This window comes from Rhinopithecus bieti, unplaced genomic scaffold, assembly GCF_001698545.2.
Source record: "Rhinopithecus bieti isolate Rb0 unplaced genomic scaffold, ASM169854v2 scaffold_1618, whole genome shotgun sequence".
Lineage (NCBI taxonomy): Eukaryota > Metazoa > Chordata > Mammalia > Primates > Cercopithecidae > Rhinopithecus > Rhinopithecus bieti.
This window is the reverse complement of record NW_016803937.1, coordinates 5,798,041-5,820,302: the sequence shown is the minus strand read 5'-3', so window position 1 is coordinate 5,820,302 and position 22,262 is coordinate 5,798,041. Positions and strand designations below refer to the sequence as shown.

General features: G+C 45.0%; 1 protein-coding gene across 1 annotated transcript in view; it reads left to right on the top strand.

Annotated features, from left to right (window-relative positions):
- The window catches only part of CDH13 (cadherin 13), a 1,182,232-nt gene that overhangs the window by 1,050,683 nt on the left and 109,287 nt on the right, over positions 1–22,262 (top strand). Inside the window, exon 10 of the mRNA XM_017860982.1 lies at positions 5,746–5,999. Within this exon, the coding sequence (XP_017716471.1) occupies positions 5,746–5,999 (254 nt within the window). The remainder of the gene's footprint in view (positions 1–5,745; positions 6,000–22,262) is intronic.

The window sequence follows — 22,262 nt, the reverse complement described above, 5'->3', positions numbered from 1 at the left end:
TTTGAGATGGAGTCTTGCTCTGTCACCAGGCTGGAGTGCAATGGCGTGATCTCAGCTCACTGCAACCTCCACCTCCTGGGTTCAAGTGATTCTCCTGCCTCAGTTTCCTGAGTAACTGGGATTACAGGTACATGCCACCACACCCAGCTGATTTTTCTATTTTTAATAGAGATGGGTCTCATGATGTTGGCAGGCTGGTCTTGAACTCCTGACTTCAAGTGATCTGCCTGCCTCAGCCTCCCAAAGTGCTGGGATTACAGACATGAGCCACTGCACCCTGACAAATCCTGTTTTGCTCATATCTATTTTCCTTGAGCTGTAGCAAACACATTCTGGGGAGGACTGAGCTCCAGGATGTGTGATGGAGATGTCTATTTACCCAAGTTTTATCTTCAAAAGGTTTGGAAAATTGCCCAACAGCTTTTATAGACTCAGGATTAGCCACCGAGGACAGCCAGTGGCTATGTCATTCTATGACTTTTACAGCTTCAAAAGTGCAGCAGCCATGGACACAGAGGGCCAGTGCCAGGGTTTCCTAATAACTTTGCCATTGTCCAATACATTAGTGCTTTTATGTACTTCGTGCATCACTGCTAGTCCCCATGAATAATATGCAGTACTGTAATTGCTTATTTGTACATAGTATATTCATATGTAAGAGTACATTACAAACCTAGTCTACATACATATAAGCACGTATTAACAATTCCTTAATTAACTACCGCACATCTACTGTTGTCAAGTACACAATAAAACCTAACCCATACGAATATTGACCCGTACTAGAAATCCTTAATATCATGTAGTACATACATTCGTTCATTGGACATAGCACATCTCAGTCAAGAAATCCCTCACCAACAAGGATATCCCCTACCAAATTTTGGCCTCTGAATCTACCAACCTCTGAGAAATCATCATCCCGCTCAGGAGTACTACCTTCCTCACTCCAGGCCTACAACACTTGGGGGTGACTATTCTGAAACTATACCTGGCCTCTGGTTCTTACTTCAGGGCCATAAAACTAGTAAGATCACCCACATGTTCCTCTTAAATAAGACATCTCGATGGACTAATGACTACCACCCTATTAACCAGACTTGGCAGCAGAGTGAGACTCTGTCTCAAAATAACAACAATAAAAAAACAAAAAAAAAAAAAAAAACAAAAAAACAGGACTTGTAGGAAGGAGCCATTCTCCTCTCCCTAGATTCCTGCGCTGGTCCATGATGCAATGGCTCTCAAATGCTAGCATATAGAAGAATCATCTGCAATGCTAGTTAAAATGCAGATTTCTGGGCTTGCCCCAGACCCACTGTGTCAGAAAATGAGGGAGAGGTGTGCCAGGTGGTTCTGTTGTTCACAGGGCACACCTCTTGTCAAGGGGCATGGCCTTTGGGGAAGGGGTTTCCATAAGCTTGTCCGCCCTCCCTGCAAGTTCCAGGGGAAGAGGTGCCCACAGAGGCTGAGGCTCTTGCTGACTTCAGGTTTGCTAGTGAGTGGACTTCCTTTGCTTTGGAATTGGGATGCAGACTCTCCCTCATCCCACACTGGGTGTCTCCCTGGTCAGTAGGAAGGGCCTTGAGCTCTATCTATCTCTCAGCACATGTGAGGCAGAGCCCCAGACCACCTTCTAGAAGCCAGTTAGGCCACACTCTCTGCTGCTGTCCACTGTGCCAGCCACTGGGGCAACCATTAGGAATGCATTCTGCTGCAAGTAACAGAATGTTAGACTAACAGTGGCTTAACTAATGAAGGGAATTTAAGAATTTTTATAACTAGATGAAGGTAGGCCAGTCCAGGATTGGCCAACAGATCCAGGTGGCAGAGAGCCAGCAGTGGGGTGCCTCAGATGCTTTTGACTTTTTCCTCTTGGACATAAAGTGGCTGCCAAAGCCCCAGGCATCATGTCTTCCCATTGCTGTGTCCTAATGCAGGAAATAAGGAGGCAGCCAGGCAAATGAGAGAAGGTGCTCTCATGTGACCTTCTCCTCTTATCGGGGCAGAAAACATCCTTTCTAAGGGTACCCTGGCCAATTTCCCATGATGTTTCATTGGCCGATGACAGATTTTCCTTAACTTCAAGGAAAGCTGAGAAAGTCCACATCTGGCCTTTGGACCTTTACAGTGGGTAAGGAAGAGGGTGGGCTGGTGATTACTGTTGGGCAGCCAAGCACGAGCAGGTCTGCCCTAACCACTTAGCAATCCAACATACGGAACAGCTATTTGGAGCCTCAGGATGCTGCTGGTTTCCAGTACAGTCCTGCCTCTCAAAAGGATGAAATCCCAGTGGCTCTGACAAATGAGTTCCTGCTTCGTGTTTAAAACCTTCAGATCAGAAACACCCTTAGTTGCTTTCTAAACTGATTCTAAAACCACCAGAAAGTTATTCTTTCAGCTAAATATAATAAACCCTGCATTTTATGTTTATTTTCTATTTTGTCCTCAAAGAAAGTAGTATCCAGAAAGTATCCCTGGTTCCCCAAACCTTTCACAGACCTAAACATAGCTATCCAGTCGGTTCTGGATCCTCCGTCTTCCAGCTAACAAACCCAGATCCTCCATCCTTGCCATGTGAGTCAGCTTTTCCAGGCTTTAAATTTCCCAGAACAGTGGTTTACACCCTCTCTTGACACTTGAAAAAATATTAATTGAATTGCCTCTCCGTAGATTCCATCAGGAGTATTTTCAATTTCCTCCCATCCCTGACACAGAGGCCCAGCAACAGACAAAGCACATTAATAAGATTGTGTGCTTTGTGAGATCATGGAGGGCTTCTTAATCCAATTACAGCCCTCAGAGGGGATTAGGAAGAGAGACCCATGTGTCACCAGCTACAGGTGGTCTGGCCCTGGGCATCGTACAGCTGGAGTTAGTAGATCCCACCTTGGGCTAATGGAAATAAACATTAGCGTGGCCCTGCTCCCTTCCTAAGGCCAGCCTCTCACTGCGTGGCTCCCTCCCTCACTGCTCCCCTTCCTCTGTGGCATCCTCCACGGCGTAGTTCCTCCAAAGCCAGCGTTCCGTTCAGGGCGTTCCCTTTCAGGGAGTGTCAGCCTGGGAACATAGGAGAAAAACTGGGGCTGGGGAAATTACTCTTGCAGCTCTTGCTTCCCCACTCTTCTTCCTCACCATCTTCACAGCTTCTTGTTATTGATATCAATGCTAGGCCTAGCTCCATGGGAAATATTCAGCATTCATCCTGTCCCCTGATCTTTACAACAATCCTCTGTACTAGGATTTTATTGAAGAGAAAGCTGAGACTTCGGGGTGGCAGTGACTTGCTGGTGGTCCCAGCGTTATGATGCGTCAGGGCCAGGACTTGACCCCCACCCATCTTTCTATTTAATTAAAACAATAGGGAATTTAAAAGGTAGAAATATCCAAGAATGTTAGATTTTTGCATAATCAAAATGACATATAATTGTGTTGCAAAAGACTAGTGCTAGAGAAAAGCACAAGAATTACTGTCATTCATTCATTCATTCATGCAATGATATTTATTGAGAGCTCACTGTGGTCCTGACACTGTGCTAGGTGCTCTGTATTCACAGTAAAAGAAATGGTCTCTCTCTACAGCCTCCAAGGCAGCTTATAGTTATAAGAGCAAGAACTTTTGCTGCAAATAATGATGTCCCCAGGAAAGGAGAGAAGGAGGGAGGGAGGAAATTGTCTCCTTGGGAAAAAAACAACCAGTGGTCCCCAGCCGAGGAAAAGGAGCTGAGCGGCACAAATTGGTTATTTCCAAGCATCTTGACTGTCTCACTTGTCAGCAGATGGCTGGATTCCCCAGAAACGCCACTATCCTTCTGCTTGTGCATGGGTCTCTGGCTCTGGGGAATGAGATGTCAGACCAAACGAGGCCAAGATTGTGACTAGTGCTGGTGTGGGTGGAGATGGCCCTTGGGAGACTGAGGTGCTCGGCATCTCACTGCTGTTCAGAGGACCCACCTTCAGCGTTCTCGTGACCCAACAAGCCAAAGATCTGTCCCCTCCAGGATCCTAATTGAGATGAATAGCTGTATTTTCCAAGCATGGCAGCTCCCTGGCCCTGGTTTGAAGTTTACTTTACTGAGGTTGCACATCCTGGCATCACTTGGGATGGACAGAGATCCATTATTAGGATCCATAGAAAGAAGGATAGAATGGTAAATTACTGCTGTGTTACAGGGATCGAACTGAAACACCACTGTGCAGCCACTCAGCACTAAGAGCTTTGCATCTGTTAACTCTTAAAATCCTATTACTAACCCTGCTGGGAGTTGTTCTAGGTGAAGAGGAGAAGTCCAGTTACAACCAGAAAGCATCTCCAGTGTGTATGTGTGCACACACTCTCCCACGTGTGGAGTGCTTAGCCCTGAATACACGTCAGCTGTAATTATTATGAAAGTGACTTTATTTGCCTAAGGACACTCTGACCCAACCTGCCAGATTCCACTCCCATCTCGGTGCCAGCTCTTTCCCCAGCATCAATGGTCATCATCTCTGCTTTCATTTTCCCACATCCACTGCAACCTCTACAACTGTGGTTGCTTACTTTTAGTTGACTGTAAATCAAATCTCTTGACTCATCTAGTCTTATCCTTCTTGCAAGAATAGCCATTATGGCATGGGTCTGATGGGTTAGCTACTTGTTCCAGTAAGCATTAGGAAAATAACTTGACAGAAGCAGTATGCCCTCGTCTTACCTAAATGTCTCCCCATGCATCGCTGACAGAGCCCCATTCTGGGAAATGCCTGCACCTACCACATCATGTGCTCTTGTGGTTGGGAAAGAGAGTGACAGACACTCAATTGGCAGCCCCATTGTATTACTAATGTTTATCACGGAGTTTCTTTGACATCCTCTGGTTTAGTCCACACAGTGGCTGGGGGAGGTGGGTACTATCGGCCCCCTTTGCAAAATCACCTAGAGTGGTCCTCATCAAGGCTGCCCGTTGACACCGGGGGAGGACAATCCACAATTGTGTGGGACTGCCCTGGGCACAGCTTTGAGTCTAGTATTGCTGTCCCCTGCCCGGCAAATGACTGTAGAGTCCTCGAGTCAGTTGAAAATGCTCCCATACATTTTCACATGCCCTCAGATGGGCAGGGCCCAGCGGCTTAACTCCACATGGCTCAGACTCTCAAATCCTTTTCCCCACATCATACTCTACTAGAAACCATGCGCCGAGGCTATACTTGAAGGGACATAGAGACCCTTTGACTTTGTGGCAAGTGAGAGAGAAACATTAAAAATAAAACTTTGGTTTTCCTGTTCCATTTGATCCACTGTGATCACAGAGGCAGAGTTATCTTGCTATAAAGCTACTGAAGCTTGGGCTTTATGGTCTTGTTTACCAGAGTCCCCATGGGTGTCGGGGGTGTGGAGTTACAGGTTCCAGGCAGGGAGGCTTAAGCCTCGCCGCTGCCAGGGAGTTGCCTAACAAGATCTCAGAGGGAGGCTCACTGAGGTTCAAGTCACTCACTGCCCAGATCACTAAGGCTCAAGTCATCTGTTGTCATTCATTTCTTAATAAAAAACAAACAGACAAACAAAAAACCAACATCCATACCTAATCTCACATTTTCATGTTTCATATTCTTTGTCTTAAAGATAGCCCCCCAATTACACAGGCTGCCTCCAAAGCCCAGCTCCATCCCTGAAGGCCCACTGTTGCTCGTGGCATTTCAGAGGGAGTTTGTGCAAACCACCTGCACTTCGTGGCTGGTGTGCATCCTGAGACCCTTCTGTCTGCTTTCCAGCCATTGGACTATGAGATTTCCGCCTTTCACACCCTGCTGATCAAAGTGGAAAATGAGGACCCACTCGTACCCGACGTCTCCTATGGCCCCAGCTCCACAGCCACTGTCCACATCACTGTCCTGGATGTCAACGAGGGCCCAGTCTTCTACCCAGACCCCATGATGGTGACCAGGCAGGAGAACATCTCCGTGGGCAGTGTGCTACTGACAGTGAATGCCACGGACCCTGACTCCCTGCAGCATCAAACCATCAGGTGGGTGAGTGGCTCCGGAACCACAGACGGGAGGTGGGCAGGAATTTCTTTTCCTTTCCAGTCACAGAAGCTGGTTGTCAGGAGCAGATACCATTAAATTAAACTTGTTAACAATCCGGGCAAGTGGGAGGAAAGCGTCATTGCGAGGAGGTTGTGGCTGACGGCTGCAGGGGGCCAGGCTCTCTGGTGAGGGCGGTGCTCCCACCTGATTCCAGCCTGGGAGGAGAGTAGCTTCAGGGCTGTGTTCCCAAATGACCAGCCAGGTCTGCTGGCCCTGAGCACAGTCCTTGAAGAGAGAGAGGAGGGAGCCACTCCAGGTAGCCTCCTGCATCTCAGAAACTTGCCTACTTTGTCATTAGCACTGCTTCATACAAATGTTTTAGCTAACTCCATTTACAGATACAAGTATTGCAGATTCATAGAGGTTCAGTACTTGCTCAAGCAGCCCAGCCTGGTGGCAGAGGAATCAGGATGGAAACAGGACACTCTGCAAAGTTCATGCTCCTTCTGGCTGCTAAATGCTCACTGACTCTGAGCTGTTGGGAGGGGAAGGAGCAAAGTCACTTCCTGGTGCTTGGAAATAGACCATTGGGATTGGTGTTCCGCCTGATGAGGGGCAGGCAAAAATTAATAATAATAATAATAATAATAATAATGTCTTCAGAAATCTCTGTCTTCCTTTCTTAAGCTCTGCCCGATGTTTAGATAGAAGGCATTTTCATAATGAGATTTAATTAAATGGTCGCTGTCTACCTGTGGTGCATCTAATACTCACAAATAAAAGACACCCTCGTTGGTGCATTGTTTCACAATAAACGTAAATCAGCGTGCAGATCCAAATGCACGCCTGTCTCTGCAGAAGAAAGTTATTAATCTTCCTCCTCCAAGATCTAATCTTCTTCTCATATGAGATACAAATAATCAAGTACTGGACACACTTACAGTAAACACATGTCTGATTTTCCTGATTCGAAGCACCTGAAAATGTGCAACAGGGACTGAGTCAACCACTTTACTTTGGAGCAAGCTGGCGGAGAAGAAGCAAAAGTTATTTTCCAACCCCAAAAGTGGATTTATTTTTATGGCTAAGCTCTCTGAGTGCCAGAAGAACTAGACAAGCGCATGAAATAATACCAAACCCTATAATAATGTGAATCTGAAATAGCCATTCTTTTTTTCCCTTTTTTTTTTCTTGTTGCTATCTGACAATGGAAACACACAATTTAAACATCAAAGAGAAAGTCTCTCTTAAGTACTTAGATGGGAAAACTGGTAATTTAACAGACTACAAGGTAGTTGGACAAAGGTAGGATGTCTACAGGTGAGCTTATCTGTCATGTTGTATTTCTACAATTGGAGGTGAAAGCAGGGACACTGAGGGTAATAAAATGAGTTAAATCAGATTGATGTTTCGGACCCTGTGTCTCTGCCATTGCTGGAACAACTTGGGATGCTGCCAGTCATAAAAGAGTTAATGCAATGAGGAGGGGTGGATGGAGATGTCTAGGACCCAGGACTAGATGTCCCACAAAGATGGGACAGACAGTGGGAGAGGAAGGTCAGGCTGAGTTGTTTGATTAAGACCAGCTCTGCTGACTTGGGAAAAGAGAAAATGTGCTGGAAGACCCTATGAATACTACATATGATGGAGGAATATCTAAAGAACCCACTTGAGATAGCACAGGAGCTAGGGCATCCTTCAGGCTCTAAGTCACAGGAACAGATAGGCTTGCAGTTCAGGATCTCACAGCGAGAATAAACCAGCTCCAGCTGTTTTCCATTCTAGTGTCATTCGGCCCATGGTCACATTCCCAGGGCAGCTCTGCCTTGCTGGAACTGGGGTCATGTGCCTCCTTGCTCCAGGCACCTTGACTAGTGATCAATCAGGATGATGTTTCCAGATACCCAGCACAGAGGGCGGCTGACTGAGAAGGAGGGATGAACATCCTGTCTGGCAAATGAAGCTTGCTGCTGGGAGTATGGAGGCAGGCCACAGGTGCAGTCCCAGCAAACTGAGTTAGGAACAGGATTCCAGCCTGGGGAGGAAGGGGCGCCTCGGAGAGCCGAGACATTAAGGAGCATCTAGGCCAAGATTTGAGCCGTGGGGAGCAAAGGTCCTGTTACTATTAAATAGCACCGGCAGACAAGGGACTTGATCCCACCGCTGTGCAAGAGAAGGAGGTCGGAGAAAGCAACCTAGAAATGACTCAAGGTGACACCCGTGGGGAGAAGCTGGAACGCAGAAAGTTCTGAGGATCTTCCTGTTTCTCTAGCAAGTGTGATAATCACAGCTGTGGCCTTCCATCACAAGTAACCAGGACCCAACTCACAGTGACATAGGCCAAAGGGGGGTCTTGCTTACTCACATGGGTCACCACACCTAATGGAAAAGTCCATGGGAATGAAGGCCTCCAGCATGATGGAATTCAGGTGCTCAGACCATATTCCTTCTCCATATCTGGCTCTCCTTTCGCCTGGGTTGTCTCCATGCTCAGCCGTATTTGCACATCTGTAGAGGGAAGAGGGAAGAGGCACCAGCAACATCTGTCCTTGATCCTACCAGAGGAAAGCAACATCTTCCTTCCTAATCAGTAGCCCAGCCCAAGGCCCAGGTTGAGTCATGAGCACAACTCTGTGAACCAAGCAGATTAGCAGGATGGATTGTGCCACGACTCCTGGTGCCTAAGCCTGCCACAGACCCCAGCACCCAGCTCTGAGGGCCTGCAGGAGCGGCTACCCGAGGAAGTGCAGGAGGCTCGTCCCAGAGGATGGGAAAAATGCTGAGTAATCAGGAACCACAGAGAGCCACTGGCACCAAGGTCAACCTTGTGAACCCCACAGAAAATAGAGCTGCAATGTGTCTCTGCAGCTGCCTGAGACAGGATTCCAGCCTGGGGAGGGAGGGACAATGTGTCTCTTAGGTCTGCCTAAGAATTCTAGCATTTACAAATTGGCCTGGCTGAGTGATGACTGGACTAATCCCTTTCCCAGCCTTGGAACAAAGTAAATGTGTCCGTGCATGTGCATATGTGTGTACTGCACACATTTCTCTGGCCTCACTCCTCACGCATATTCCTTCCTGCTGGCAGCCACAGCGGCCCACATGTGACCCTTTCTCAGCCTAGCACTGGCTGGACCCCCCCGTTTCCCTTCCTCCCTTCCCCCCTTCCATCCTTCCCCCCCACCAGCTTTCCCTCCTTTCCCTTTCTTCCCCTCCTCTCCTGGAGTAAAGCCGGGATAACATCACCGACAGGCTGAGCTGTTGTCACGGGAGCTCTTTGGGAAAAAGAGGCTCATTAATTATTTGCAGCCTTTGATCCTGCACACTGAGAAGTGCTGTCCCTGGGGGCCTGTGTGTGCAGCGGAAGAATGGGGCTGCAGAGAGGGGCCAGGGAGGGAGACAGTTTTCTAATCTAATTGTCTATGCTGAGTTACCCAGTCTTCTCCGACAGATGCAACGGCCTTGCACATCGTGGTGTTACTGCTGCTGTTGTAATGATTCTTCAGGGAATAGGTATTGGAAGAAGAAACTTATCTCAAAGAGAACTCTTCCTTCTTCTCCTCCTCCTCCTCCACAAAACAGGAGTCAAGCATCTCCTGATAACATTTTAGTATCTCTAATATCTCGTTCTTTTTCCTTCTGTTGACTGCCGATGTGATACCTCTGTTCTTGTCTTCTTAGTTTAAAAGAATTTAAACAAGAGACACACAGCAAAAGAAGTGCAGCATAGAGTAATTTATTGCAACAGAAAAAGAATATGTTGAAAGTTAGGTGCAGAATCGCCAGTACACTCTGAGAGAGAGGATTCAGGGTGGGCTGCTCGCAAGAATGAGACAGCAAAGACCCACACCAGGGAGGCTCCCTTCTGGGAGTCTTCATGGTTATTCATAAGGAGGTGGGAAGAGGCATTACTAGGAAGCTGTTCTGGGTGGTCTTCCGGGTGCACCTGTGCAGTAGCTGTACATGTTCATTCATAAGTCGCATGTCTCTTTAGCATCTAAAATCTCCACCCAGGGCTGTGTTTTTCCCGATTATGATGAGCAAAGAGTCAGTTGAAGGACAGGTAAAATGAAAATGTGCATGTTCTCTGAAGGGGAAAGTCTCCACTGAAGACAGCTTTGCTTGAATGAGCTCAGTTACCGTGCAAATCCTGAGATTGACTATGTTGGCTGTGCGGTCACCACAGTTGCTGCTGCGTCCTGAGAACATGGTCACTTCCTTGACTACCTATCCAGCTTCACTCCTCCTCCTTCCTCTGTCTCTCTGCCTGATTGTCTCTCTGTCTCTCTCTCTCTCCCCACCCCACTATCTCTGTCTTTTCTGACATTCCCTGTGATTCAGCTCCAACAACCCCATCTCATCTCACCTTATTTATCAGGCCCTCGAAACTAAAGGCCCCCATGAGAGACCGGGATCCTGAGATGCTGAGATCTTGAGATCCTGTGGCGGGGCCTGCCCATCCTAATGGCCACTGTTACCTCCTCCCTGAGGGGTCTCCTTCCGTGGTCAAAATGGGAAGCCGCCTCCCCAACCCCAACCCCACCGCAACTTAGGAACACACTTCCAGCTAAGTCCAGCTCCTGGGCCATGTCCTGCCTCGCGTGAGGAAGTGCACGTCTCGGGCACCACCGCTCCTCTGCTGACCGCGGCCAGACACCCTCTCATCTCCCCAGGGAATGCTCAAGTCAGCAAAGGGTACCTTGATCTCCAAGGAAGCTGTGACTCCAAAGACAAGGGGTGTCCAAACATCAGAGGGAATCTTCTCACTAAAAAGCCTGGGTTATTAAGACTCGCTAAAAAGCCCTTCACATTGTGTTATTATCCAAACCAAAATGAACAGCAGTGGTCTAGTGACAGATGAAATTCTTCTTTTTAATGACACTTTCTTCTTATCCTTATTATAAAGTTAAGATAGTTTCTGGAAGAAACTTTTGAAAAGACAGGTAAGAATCAGGAAGATAATAAAGTATCTGTCATCATCTCAGACAAGGAAATCCCTTTTTCACCACTTGGGTCTATCTACCTCAGTCACGTATGTGAGTATTCTGTTCTTCATTACCAAAATTGGCTTGCATTATCCACCCTCAAAACTCACCGTGTTTATTTCCCAGTATATGCTGAACAGCTTTCTGTCCCAAGAAATAGCCATTATTTTTCATTGCTGAATAGTGTGCTATTATTCCATTACTCATCTGTTTATTTATTCCCTTGTTGTTGACTATTTACATTGTTTACACTTGTTTGCAGTTTTTTAAAACATTAGTGGGCATGCTTGTAGTGAAATTGTTTAATGCATCATTAATATCCTGAAGACAAGTCCCTGAAAATACTTTGGTTGAGCAAAAGTATTACTCTGTATTGTTAATGTTTTTTGGCATATACAGAATTCTTTGTTTTTAAGTCTAGGCAGTCAAATTTATATTTACCATTATTTCTAAATTGATGTCACAGTTTAGAAAGTCCTTCTCCTCTCCAAGATCACGTACATCAGGTCCTAAAACAGAGCAGGTTCCCACTCTGTCCTCTCCATGTGTGATGATGATAAGACTTGCTTCCACTTTCAGGGTAGCTGAAACTGTCCCCCACCCCAGGTGCACCAGGTAAAATATCCTGATGATATTGGAGTATCTCTAATGAGGAGTGCACTCATGTAACTGAACTGGTTTGCTCATTATTGTTAGAAAGAGTAGCTCAGGCTGGGCACGGTGGCTCACGCCTGTGATCCCAATACTTTGGGAGGCTGAGGCAGGTGGATCACTTGAGATCAGGAGTTCAAGACCAGCCTGGCCAATATGTCTCTTCTAAAAATACAAAAATTACCCGGGCATGCTGGTGTATCCCTATAATCCCAGGTACTTGGGAGGCTGAGGCAGGAGAATTGCTTGAACTTGTTAAACCTGGGAGGCAGAGGTTGCAGTAAGCAGAGATCCTGCCACTGCACTCAGCCTGGGCAATAAAGTGTGACTCCATCACAAAAAAAAAAAAAGAAAAAAAAAAGAACCTCAAAGATAATTATGCAAAATGAAGGTAACTACATTTACTAAACCTTCTCCAACAGTGAAATGAAACACAGGAACTAACCCTTCCATCAGATCCCAATTTGGTTACGTTAGGGAGGCAGCCAGCAGCTAAATCCTTCTGAATAGTGGGGAGGACCCACTTCTTTCTCTCTACAATCAAGGGCAACCAAGTAACAATTCCTATTCCAAACATTTTTCAGACAGAACTCATCTTGCCCAGGATCTATAGTAAAAATTCCACAGCAGAGACTTCTGCCTACACTTTGAATACAGAAGATATGTGTTGAAGAGAAAAATTGTTTCTACCCATGTAAAATTTCATATCACTGCTCAACACGTTTTTTGGAAAGGGTCATTCATCCAGGGAGACCTGCAAGTATGTGTCAAGTATTTTATCTGTGGGAACTAAGTTTGGCTGAACATAACAGGAAAATTCAAAATGACAGTGGCTCAGAGAAGATAGAAGTTGACTTTCATTTTTTTCTCACATAAAGTAGGTCTAGAGCAGACATGGCAGTCCAGGGACAGTGGCAGCCCCACACAGCCCCACACAGGGTTCTACTTGCTCACTATTTTACCATGTCTAGACTGGCACCCTCTTCCTTATGGTCTGTTATGGTTGCTAGTGCTCCAACTTTCATATCTGCATTCCAGACAGCAGGATGGGAAATGGGGAAAGAAGAGGGATAATCCCCCTCTCTTTGAAGGAGACTTTCTGGAATCAACCACATTTTTATTTAAATCTTGTTGGGCAAAATTGGTCACATGGCCACACCTAGCTACAAGGGATTATGGGAAGTATGGTCATTTGACTGGGTAGCAATGTGTCTTGCTTTTTAAACCAAGGTTCTTTACTAAGGAAGAAAGGAAGAATGGATATTGTAAGGTAGATAGCACTTTCTGCCATGAACACCTTTTAGATGGAAACTTTCTACTTAATAAATAACTACAGGGTATATTTTAAAAGGGAAAAATATCTCGTGATATTAGATATTTGCATAATCAAAATAATAGATGATGTTGCTAAAGACTAGTGCTAGAGAACAGCGTATGGATTGCAATGATGCATTCATTCATGCCATGGTATTTGTGGAGAGCCCACTGTGGACCTGACACTGTGCTAGGTGCGGTGAATTCGCTGTTGAAAGAAATAGACCCTGTCCACAGCCTCCCAGGGAGCTTATCGTCATAACAGCAAGAACTTTTGCTGCAAACGATGGTGTCCCTATAAAGGAAGAAAGAAAGCGAGGGAGGAAGAAGGAATTAAGTAAATTGCTTCCTTGGGAACTAAGAACCAATGATCCCCAGCCAAGGAGATGGAGCAGAGTGGCACAGACTGCTTTTTCCCCTACACCGTGCCTGGCTCACTTTCAGCAGATGGCTGGATTCCCCAGAAACCCTGCTCTCCTCCTGGCTGTGCATAGGTCTCTGCCTCTAGGGAATTGGGTGCCAGACCAAACTCGGACAAGATTTTCACAACCCCCTGCAGACATGGGTTTTGAGAATGATGGTAATAATATTGCTGCTGGGATGATTAAAATACCTAACATTTTTATATAGAACTTTACCAAAAGCACTGTTACCAGTCTTCTTGTAACCACCCTGTAAATGAGAACCTCTTGGTCTCCCTTTTTACTGATGAGGAGAGCAGAACCTCCCTGAGCCATGGTTAAAGGAGGAAAGCACACAAGCAGGGTTTACAGAGGCTGAGTTAATGTGGTGAATGAGCACATGGGAGCTTTATCCACACCACTGCGCCTACTGCTGATGTTGGCTTAAGGCTTTTTGAGCATCTCTTAGTGTAACTTCACCAAGCTTCACACTTCCCCAATCCTTGGCATAATTGTCCATCTTCCCACTAGACTTTGTGCTCAGAGAGAGTAACAGTCATCTTTTTATCTCCTTCCCTGATGAACCACCAGAGCTTCCTCAGTACCACTGAGTTAGTTAAGCACTTTAGGCACAGGACTAAGACCTTCAGACTTTCCGTGGGTCTACAAAAATGTCAGGTACCTGAATACATAGTCTATTGCCTCCAAAATTCAAAAAGAAAGCAGGAAAATTGAAATTAATAAATATCAACTGTCCACGGAATCATGACAACTTTAGCAGGTTAAATATAATATTTGCAAAAGTGTCTTCACATTCGCAAACTATTTGTAGCTCTCACCTTGCAAGAATGGCAGATAAATTTTAGGTGATTATTAGTAGAATATTTCTTATAGCACAGTAATTCCTAAAGCAAAAGTATAAAAATAATTTCAAACATGTTATAGGAAACAAATGTGTTTTTAGTGTGGGTACATTTTAGTACATTTGATACAATTTGGGGTGAGGCCACCATAAACAGAGAAAAATTCTTAAGGGCTCAAATGTCTTGAAACAGCCCAATCCCAGCATTAGGGCTGGTGCATGACCAGTACTCAGTAACCAAGTAGAATAGATTAATGGCAGCTGGGTTGGGAGTGACTGCATGCCCACATTTTTCAGCATAAGTAGACATAGGATGACCGAGTGTGATGGCTCATGCTTGTAATCCCAGCACTTCGGGAGGTCGAGGTGGGTGGATCATTTGAGGTTAGGAATTCAAGAACAGCCTGACCAACATGGTGAAACCCCATTTCTACTAAAAATACAAAAAAAGTTAGCTAGGCGTGGTGGTGCTTGCCTGTAGTCCCAGCTACTTGGGAGGCTGAGGCAGGAGAATCGCTCAAACCTGGGAGGTGGAGGTTGCGGTGAGCCAAGATCATGCCACTGCCCTCCAACCTAGGTGACAGAGTGAGACCCCATCTAGGAAAAAAAAAAAAATGTAGACATAGCTTGTATTAGTACATTCTCAAATTGCTAAGCAGAAATGCCTGAGACTGGGTAACTTATAAAGAAAATGATTTAATTGTCTCATGGCTCTGCAGGCTGTACGGGAAGCATGGCAGCATCCACTCAGCTTTTGGGGAGGCCTCAGGAAACTTAAAATCATGGCAGAAGGCGAACAGGGAACCGACACTTCACATGTCCGGAGCAGGTGGGCCAAAGTACTACACACTTTTAAACAACCAGATCTCACAAGAACTCACTATCCTGAAGACACCACCAAGGAGGGATGGTGTTAACTCCCCTGATCCCATCACCTCCCACCAGGCTCCAACATTGGGGATTATATTTCAATATGAGATTTGGGTGAGGACACAGATCCAAACCACATCATAGGTTTTGTTTTCTTTTAATCTTCAAACATTGACTAATGTCTACCAACCATGAAAACATTTGCATTTGGCCTTGTTTTAAACCAATCCCAGAAAGGGTAACCAGTCCTAGTAGGGAGACGTTAGAAGGACGTACAGGTCTCTCACAGAACTTTCGAAGTCCGTGAAAGTTACATTAAAGAGCCATTTCCATCAGCCAACCCTTTTTCCGAAGCCTTGATCCAAATTGAGCCTATTCTTTGAACACAGAATATCTGAATCAGATCCAAATTAAATACTCGTGTCTTTGAAAACTACAACTGCTTTGTCCTGATTTCTTTGGGACTCAGTCTTTTTTAAGTCATTTCCTTCCTCCTAGTCTTTCGGACCTGGATGCTTTTTAACTTTACAGTAGAATTCATTCATGCATTCAAACTGGTAAAGAATACAACGTAGAATAATGACATTTCAGCCCCAAAAGATTTGTTAAAATGCCCAATTTCCATTTTTACTGGTCTTCTCATGATTCATCAAGTCCTTTTCTTTAACACCTTGTTTAATCTAATATTGGAGCTCATTCAAAGGAAATCATGAAAAATGATGGGAAATTAAGCAAAAGCCATCATTGACTGGCTATGGGACATTTTATTCTGTATCTTCTAAGACCTTTGGAAGTAAAGGCAAAAATCAGCTCTCTTGAAAATGTGAATTTTGTCATCACTGGCATTCTCAGAAACATAGGAGTTCAAAAATATGTAGTAGCCTACCATTTATTGGGAGGAAGGAAGATTTCTAATCCCAAAAGCAGGTTTCAAAACCAGATTTAAGAGTTTAGATTGGGGTGACTCCCACCTTTTAAATTTTAATCAGAAGTTAAAGACCAAATAATAACATTTCTACCTGGGGAAATTAAGAGAAGGCCTTCATGTACTAAACTATATTACTAACGCTTCATCTTAATTAAATGTGGTTACTGACCTCAATAAAAGGATCTGGGATGAGGTCATTGTTTTGGTTCTTGTTTTTAATGAGTTAATATTTTTTTCCTTCTTAAGTCAAGAAGCACAGAGTTTGAAGCATAAATGGATTGTTTACAGTAGTGCCTTTGTGATTTTTAATTAAAGTGATATTCTTCCATTGTAAGTTTATGGTAGCAATACATTCTATTGCCTATTCTGCTGTGGAATTTTTAAATTATTTATGCAAATATAGTAGCACAGATCTTATTTTTAGTGGTCGGATTTTCTGTTATGAAGATGCTGGGGAAACAAAGCCTCACAAATTAAACTATGGGATTTTAAAGTTTTAAGAGCTTCGTTAGCTAAAAATGGAATCCTGGCTTTTATAATGGTCCAGAGACTGAAGATTTTCATTATTCATGTCAATTAAAGGTGCTCGATTTGGTTAATATGAAACATCTGGCCATTTGGGTAAACAGATGAAAGGCTATTTTACAAAGCAACCACCTTTTTAACATCCATCTACATATGTTGTTATAAATTTGCCACAGGCCAGACTTTCATTATTGAAAACATGGTTTCAAATTGGCTATATTTGAATATAATTATCAGGGTCCTTCTTGTCAGCCTTAGAAATTAATCCTCAGAACCAATATAGAAAATATTGACACATGTTAATATTGTTCCTTGACCAATATTTTCTAAGCTGTTAAATCTACTTAGCTTTTTTTTCTTAATAAACCCATTTGAAATAGATGAGGATTGCTACATAAGCTACTAACATTGCACTGATTGAAAAAGCCACACATTTCAGGATTGCAACCAAAGTCAGTTGCATAGGGAAAATAGCTGATTTATTATCTGAGTTTGTCTGTCAATCACCAACACCCATCAGCCAGCAAGCACGAGGAGCTCATCATGGCATTAACCCTAACACGGGTAATGAAACCACAGGCGGTGACTCATGTAACTAATTCAAGAAATGCATTTCATCATCTGCTCCCAATTTGCTTCCAAATGAATCTCAAAGCTTGTATTTTCAAGTGATGAGGCTCTAAACTACAGTCCTCCTACAAAGGCTTAATTTGGGGATTTCCTCATGCATTCCAATAGCGTTGGCAGGAACCTCACTAGAAGATCCGACCTCCTTATATGGCTGCTTCTAAGTATTCTTGAGTCCCAGCATGTAGTCTGCACATGTGAAAGGGGGACCTAGGGATTTGGACTAGGGCTGTGGCAGGAGAACCTATCTCTGCATTCATTCATCCCACACCTACAACATACTGGGTGTTTTTCTAGGCTTTGGGGGATACAGCAGCCCCAGAAACAATTAGAAGTATCTGTTGGCCGGGAGCAGTGGTTCACACCTGTAATTCCAGCGCTTTGGGAGGCCAAGGCGGGTGGATCACCTGAGGTCAGGAATGTGAGACCAGCCTGACCAACATGGTGAAACCCCGTCTCTACTAAAAATACGAAATTAGCTGGGCGTGGTGGTACATGTCTATAATCCCAGCTACTCGGGAGGCTGAGGCAGAAGAATCGCTTGAAGCCGGGAGGCGGAGGTTGTGGTGAGCCAAGATCACGCCACAGCACTCCAGCCTAGGCAACAAGAGCAAAACTCCATCTCAAAAAAAGAAAAAAAAAAAATCTGGTATGGAAATGATATTCCTATGGAAGAGAGAAAAAGAATGAGAGAATTGATAAATACAATAAATGGCATAGTAGCTGGTGATTAATGCAAAGAAAGAAAGCAGAGAAGGAAGGAGGGGAGTCGTTACTCTAGACAGGGGGTCAGCACAAGCCTCACCAATGCTGTGACGCTGCAGTGAAGAACTGGAGGAAGTGGGGATGAGCCACACAGCTGTCCAGGGTGGAGAGGTCCAGGTAGCGGAGGCAAGTGCAAAGGCCCCAAGGCAGAGTGTGCAGGAGTGTGCCCAGCACACAGCGAGTTGGGGGAAGGTGGGAGATGAGGCCGATGCTCTGGAGAAGATGGAGAAAGTGTTAAGCAGGTTGGTGGGATTAGGAAAGAGGGGCAGTTAAGGGAAAGGGAGACAGAGGCAGAGCACAGGACTGGAGTGGAGGGTGCCATAGTAATCCAGGTAAGAGGCCACATGGGTCTGGGCAGGGATGGTTGCAGTGCAGGCAGTGAGAAACAGCAGATACTGAATTTGTTGTTGTTCTTGTTTTATTTTTGAGACAGAGTCTGGCTATGTCTTTCTGGCTGGAGCGCAGTGCCACAATTTTGGCTCACTGCTACTTCCACTTCCCTGGTGCAAGTGATTCTCGTGCCTCAGCCTCTGGAGTAGCTGGTATTACAGACATGCACCACCACACCCAGTTAATTTTTGTATTTTTAGCAGAGACTGGGTTTCACCATGTTGGCCAGGCTGGTCTCGAACTCCTGGGCTCAAGTGATCCATCTGCCTCGACCTCCCAAAGTGCTGGGATTATAGGCGTGAGCCACTGCGCCAGGCCCTGAATGTTTTGAAGGTACTGGTGACAGGGATTTGCTAACCAACTGTGCCGTGTGTGTGTGTCTGTGTGTGTGTGTGAGAGAGAGAGAGAGAGAGAAGAGTAAAGATTGACTCCAAGACTTTTGTCCAAGCAATTGAAAGCACAGAGGGCACATCTATGCACTTTGCAAGCTCTCTGGAGAAGTGGCGAAGTAACCTGGGGGAGGGAAGTACAGGAACTCAGTCTTGCACTTGTTGAGTTTGAAGTAGATAAAGGGAGCACATGAGCTGGGTATTGGGGGCATTTATGCTAGAGGTAAAAGCCTGGTTGTCATCAACATCCAGATAGAATTTAAATCATTGAGACTATGATCCCCAAAGAGGGAAATGAACGTAGGGCTGTGGCCCAGCCCTGGGACACTCTCATGTTGGGAGGAGTGGCCCTGCCTGGTGCTGTGTCGCATGAGGCACTGCTTCCTGAGAATCCCCTTAGAGCCTTGCAAAGAAAAGTACATAGCTGGCCAGGCACGGTGGCTCACACCTGTAATCCCAGCACTTTGGGAGGCCAAAACGAGTGGATTGCTTGAGCCCAGGAGTTTGAGACCCACCTGGGCAACATGGCGAAACCCCATCTCTACACACAAATAGAAAAATTAGCTGGGCATGGTGGTGCATGCCTGTGATCCCAGCTATTCAGGAGGCTGAGGTTGGAGGATCGCTTGAGCCTGGGAGGGAGAGGTTGCAGGGAGCCGACATTGCACCACTGTATGCCATCCTGGGTGACAGACCCAGTCTCAAAAAAAAAAAAAAAAAAAAAAAAAAAAAGTTCTTTGGCATAAATACAGCTGGATTTGAATTCCATCTCTTTCACTCACAAAAGGTTCGACATCCCTTCCTCATCTATAGGACAGGGATGATCACACCCATCTCACAGGGGTGTCCAAAATATTAATGAGATAATGCTCTATCAGATTTCTAGACTTTATATTTAGCTACTCTTCACATTTGCCTTTTCTATTTAATTATGTTCTATCCTTTCTTCCTGGTCCCTGTTCTCTTCCCCAATCATTTTAAACATAACTATTTTATAGTCTAGATATTTGTTAAATTCAGAGATTTCTCTTCTTTTTCTTCGGAGCCTAGCTGTGGGTTTCCATGGGTGAAAGGCTCACAGTTTACTCAACATTGCTAACTGTCTGTTGCAGAAAGGGCATCTGCTTTTGCCTAGTCCACCAGGTTGTAGGCACAGGCTTGGCCCAGAGCATCTGCCACGCAGGCTGAACTCATTTCTATTCTTGATCCAGGGATCCACAGAGTCACAGCATTTCTGATCCTATCTTTAAGTTTACAGAAGAAGAAATGGGCCAAAGAGGAAAAGCAGCTTGTGCACGTCAGCGCCATGCTGAGTCATATGTGAGCTGGGCACAAAAGGAAAAATCAGTAACAATGATCCTGCTTTATTTAAAAATCTGATGTTTTGCTTATTATGAATTTTGCAATTTTTTTTTTTTTAAACAGAGTCTCAGTCTATTGCCCAGGCTGGATTGCAGTGGCACAATTTGGCTCACTGCATTCTCCTGCCTCAGTCTCCTGAACAGCTGGGACTATAGGCATGTGCCACCACACCTGGCTAATTTTTGTATTTTTACTAGAGACGGGGTTTCATCATGTTGACCAGGCTGATCTTGAACTCCTGACCTCAAGTGATCTGCCCACTTCAGTCTTCCTAAATGCTGGGATTATAGGCGTGAGCCACCATGCCTGGCTAATTTTTGCATTAGTTTTGATTTCTAAGATACTGCATGAAAACATCTATCTGAATGATTGAGTTTTTCAGTGTCTCCTTAAAACTTGTGACCAAGATCAGGGCCTGGCTTGACTCTCCCTAGTCCAGCTCAAAGGGAGGTATTGGGGTGGAGTGCCTTCTCTTGCCCTGATGGTCTGCCCAGAGTCACACCATGTCCTCTGCAAGTCACAGCCCTGTTCTGTAGCATTCTTGGCTCTTTGTGTCCTGCAGAGATTTACCTGGTTGCTGGCCTATGTCACCTGTTCCTGTTTTGTGACAGAGACATTCTTTAGTCTGGGGGCTGAATATGCAAATGTTTAACTCTTACATCATAAGCACCCATCCTCACAGAGGGCAGCTGGGGACAGTCATAACAGCAAGTCTGCTGTGGAGGTCATCACGGGCACTGCAGAACACTCAAATTTGTGGAGGGGATTTGGAGTGGATGTTTTTCATTCCTGGCTGCTCCCCATCCTTTATCGTCCGTCATAGCATCCTAAACCCTCTTTTGGAGAAAACCCTGTTTTGTGCAGTGTTGGTGGGAGGTAGTAACCACTCCCATTCTCTCCCAATGCAGCAGGAGTGGATATGGGACATGAGACAACTCCAGCAAACTGGATGCTCTTTCATGAGTGATTGGGGGGTGAGCAGAGGTCATGTTCATTGCATGGGAAGCACAATATGAGAACTCGGCTGTTCTCTTTGTGGTGGTCCCTAATCCCTCCCTCCCTCCCATTGAGTTCTATTTGGTGGCTACTCATTTTTCCAGTCTGTCCTCTGGGTTTCTATCCATTCTATGATGGCTAATGTCAACCTGGTCTGTTCTTGTTTTATTCCACCTAACATAGCCCATGCTGGTTTCTGTTGCTTGCGACCATGAATCCTGACAGACAGCGGACTAGGAATGATTAGAGGTTCTGAATTGTCACGTCCTCTTTTGCTCAGAGGAACAGTCTCCTCTGATTCATTTCACTTCAAACATTCAACTGGATCCTAAACTTGTTTGGGTGACAGAGTATCCACAACTCATGGTGTTATTTGCACAGTGTGATGTACTTTGCAGAGCATCTTAAAATACTGATAAATTTAATCCTAATGCCCAAACTAGGAATAGTTTTACTAGCAGAAAATATGACTATGTTATATGTGTGCTCTAGAAAAACTGCAAAATGAAGCCTACCTCCACCAAAGGGCCAAGTTGCAAACGTTCATGAATCAGTTGTTCATCTCCTACCTTTAATAGCAGCTCACCGTCCATTCATTGGCACTGCCATCTCTGAATGCTTGCTTACAGGCAAGCAAACAGCAGATGGCAAAACTTATTATTTAGAAACTTCTATCTGCCCCCTTGGATTTTACCAGGAATGAGGAAGAGACTGTTATCATGAGATTTAAACAGTGAGGTACCCGGGACTGGCTTGTGGAAAGCAAAAAAAAAACCAAGTCCATAAGGCATGAAACCAAAAATTTTACAAAAACACCCCTACGAGTCTCAAAGAGACACCTTTAGTAAATGACTACACATTATGCTCTTTTTGCTAAAAATGCTAACCAGTTAATTTAATGCTATGTACCACGCACAGTGTTCTAAACACCTTCCCTGAATTCTTTTCTTCTTTATCCATTGCAGTGACTCTATGACCTAGATATTATTATTTCTCCCCATGTTTCAGGTGGGGAAACCGAGGCCCAGCAAGATTAAAAATCTGCCCAAGGTTACACTTCTGGAAGATGGACACGTGGGGATTTGTGCTCAGGAAGTCTGGGCACTAGTCTGGCAGTTGTGGTCCCTGGGCTATGTGCTTTTCTTTTCTTTTTTTTTTTTTTTTTTTTTTTCTTTTTTTTTTTTTTTTTGAACAGGA